The sequence below is a fragment of the Tupaia chinensis genome, unplaced genomic scaffold, assembly GCF_000334495.1.
Source record: "Tupaia chinensis unplaced genomic scaffold, TupChi_1.0 Scaffold144058_2, whole genome shotgun sequence".
Classification (NCBI taxonomy): Eukaryota; Metazoa; Chordata; class Mammalia; order Scandentia; family Tupaiidae; genus Tupaia; species Tupaia belangeri.
Genome location: NW_006203911.1, coordinates 1660497 through 1662400, shown reverse-complemented (window position 1 = coordinate 1662400; position 1904 = coordinate 1660497). Strand labels below are relative to the sequence as shown.

General features: G+C 39.2%; 1 protein-coding gene across 1 annotated transcript; it reads right to left on the bottom strand.

Moving 5' to 3' along the window:
• Nucleotides 1-578: 578 nt before the first annotated feature.
• LOC106733558 (olfactory receptor 24-like) lies at nucleotides 579-1538 on the bottom strand. The gene has a single exon (XM_014583117.1). The coding sequence runs from the start codon at nucleotides 1521-1523 to the stop codon at nucleotides 579-581; it is 945 nt and encodes a 314-aa protein (XP_014438603.1). The 5' UTR covers nucleotides 1524-1538.
• Between the last annotated feature and the right edge of the window lie 366 nt (nucleotides 1539-1904).

Sequence of the window (1904 nt, the reverse complement as noted above, 5' to 3'; positions counted from 1 at the left end):
GGAGTAGATGTTCTAGGAAGAAGATATAACATCTACAAAGACAAGAGTCATGTGAATCTATAGGATGCTCAAGGTATGACAAGGTGCTAGTGTAGCGATAATGTAAGATGTACCAAGAATGGTAGAGGGAATAGTGAAAATTTGCTCATACTCCTGGAAATGTACTTGAGTCAAGGTGGTAGAGGCTCTTAAATGGTGAGGAAATTTAACTTTTGCAGGGAGCCTCTGTAAAGGCTCAGAGCAGGACAAGTGACACTTTTTGCCTTAGTTTTTCTTCTAGTATATCATTTTTAAAGATTAGTACAAGGGGATACTATATTTACCTCAAAGGGTAATTGTGAGAATCAAGTTATTGTGTGCAAGTTGTGAACTTCAATATAATGTTATCTCTAAGGTATATTGAGCTATGGTTATCACTTCATCCCTCCCTCTATTCTTTTCCTTACCTCTTTCTTTCCTTCCTTCTTTCCGTATCTGTGATCTAGCATGTAAAATTGTGTATACAGAGAAAGGCTCTGGACCCTCTATGTATTCACCGAAGTCTAAGAAGCTGTTACAGGTGTCTCTCATGGCAGGCCTCATCTTTTCCAGAAAAATATTTTTCTGCTGAGTAGTCCCTTCAGTGCTCCTTTCATATCCTTATTTCTTAGACTGTAGATAAAGGGGTTCATCATGGGGGTCACAATTGTATACATAACAGCAGCTACTTTATCCCTTTCTGCTGAATAGGCAGAAGAAGGGAGAAAGTAGACACCAATGATGGATCCATAGAATAGGGACACAGCTGAGAGATGGGAGCCACATGTAGAGAATGTTTTCCACTTTCCCTTGGCTGATGGAATCCTGTGTACAATGCTGCCAATAAGGGCATAGGAGACAAGAATGAAGGTAAAGGGGACAAAGATAACTGTTCCCCCAATGGCTAGGATTATCAAGTTGTTGACTTGGGTGTTTGAGCAAGCAAGTCTTAAAATGGGCTCCAGGTCACAGAAGAAGTGTGGGATTGCTCTCTGATCACAGAAAGTCAAATGGCTCAGTAGACTGAGATGCAGCACTGAGACAAGATTGGAGATAATCCATGGAATCACAACCAACAGTGCACAACACTTGGGACTCAGTAAGGCAGCATAGTGCAATGGGCGACAGATGGCAATATATCGGTCATATGCCATAGCTGCCAAGAGAAAATTGTCCAGGTCTACCAGGAACATAAAAAAATACATTTGTGTAAGACATTCTGCAAAAGAGATGGTTGAGCTCTGGCTTTGAATGTCTACCAACATTTTTGGGACTGTAGTGGTTGTGAAACAGATGTCAGTGAAGGATAAATTAGCAAGGAAGAAGTACATGGGGCCATGGAGATGCACATCACTGATAATAGCAAGGATGATAAGCAAGTTTCCTACAATGGCGACAAGATACATGCAAAGAAATAGCACAAAGATGAGTTGCTGCTGTTCAGAACCCACTGTGAGTCCCAGGAGTAAGAATTCAGAGACAGTAGTTTGGTTTCCTTGATGCATGGTTCTGTGGTGTCTATAAACTTCACTGTAAAATGATAATGTGACACAAAAATCCATCAGTACCTTACATTAGATTATAAAACAGTATTGGGCATAGATACAAACAGTCCTGGGTCATACATCACCCCTACTAAAATACAAGTTTCAGGAGGCATGGATTTTACTTTTTGTGTTCAGTGCTGTACATTAGTGGTAATGACCATGACTGGCACATAGTAGGTAATCAATAAATACTGGTTGAATTATATAAGAATGAGTGAATAAATAAAAATTAATCTTATAGATTTAAAGCTCACTATTTCATGACTTTGTTCTTTGTGTTTTTCTCTTTCTTTCTTTCTTTCTTTCTTTCTTTCTTTCTTTCTTTCTTTCTTTCTCTCT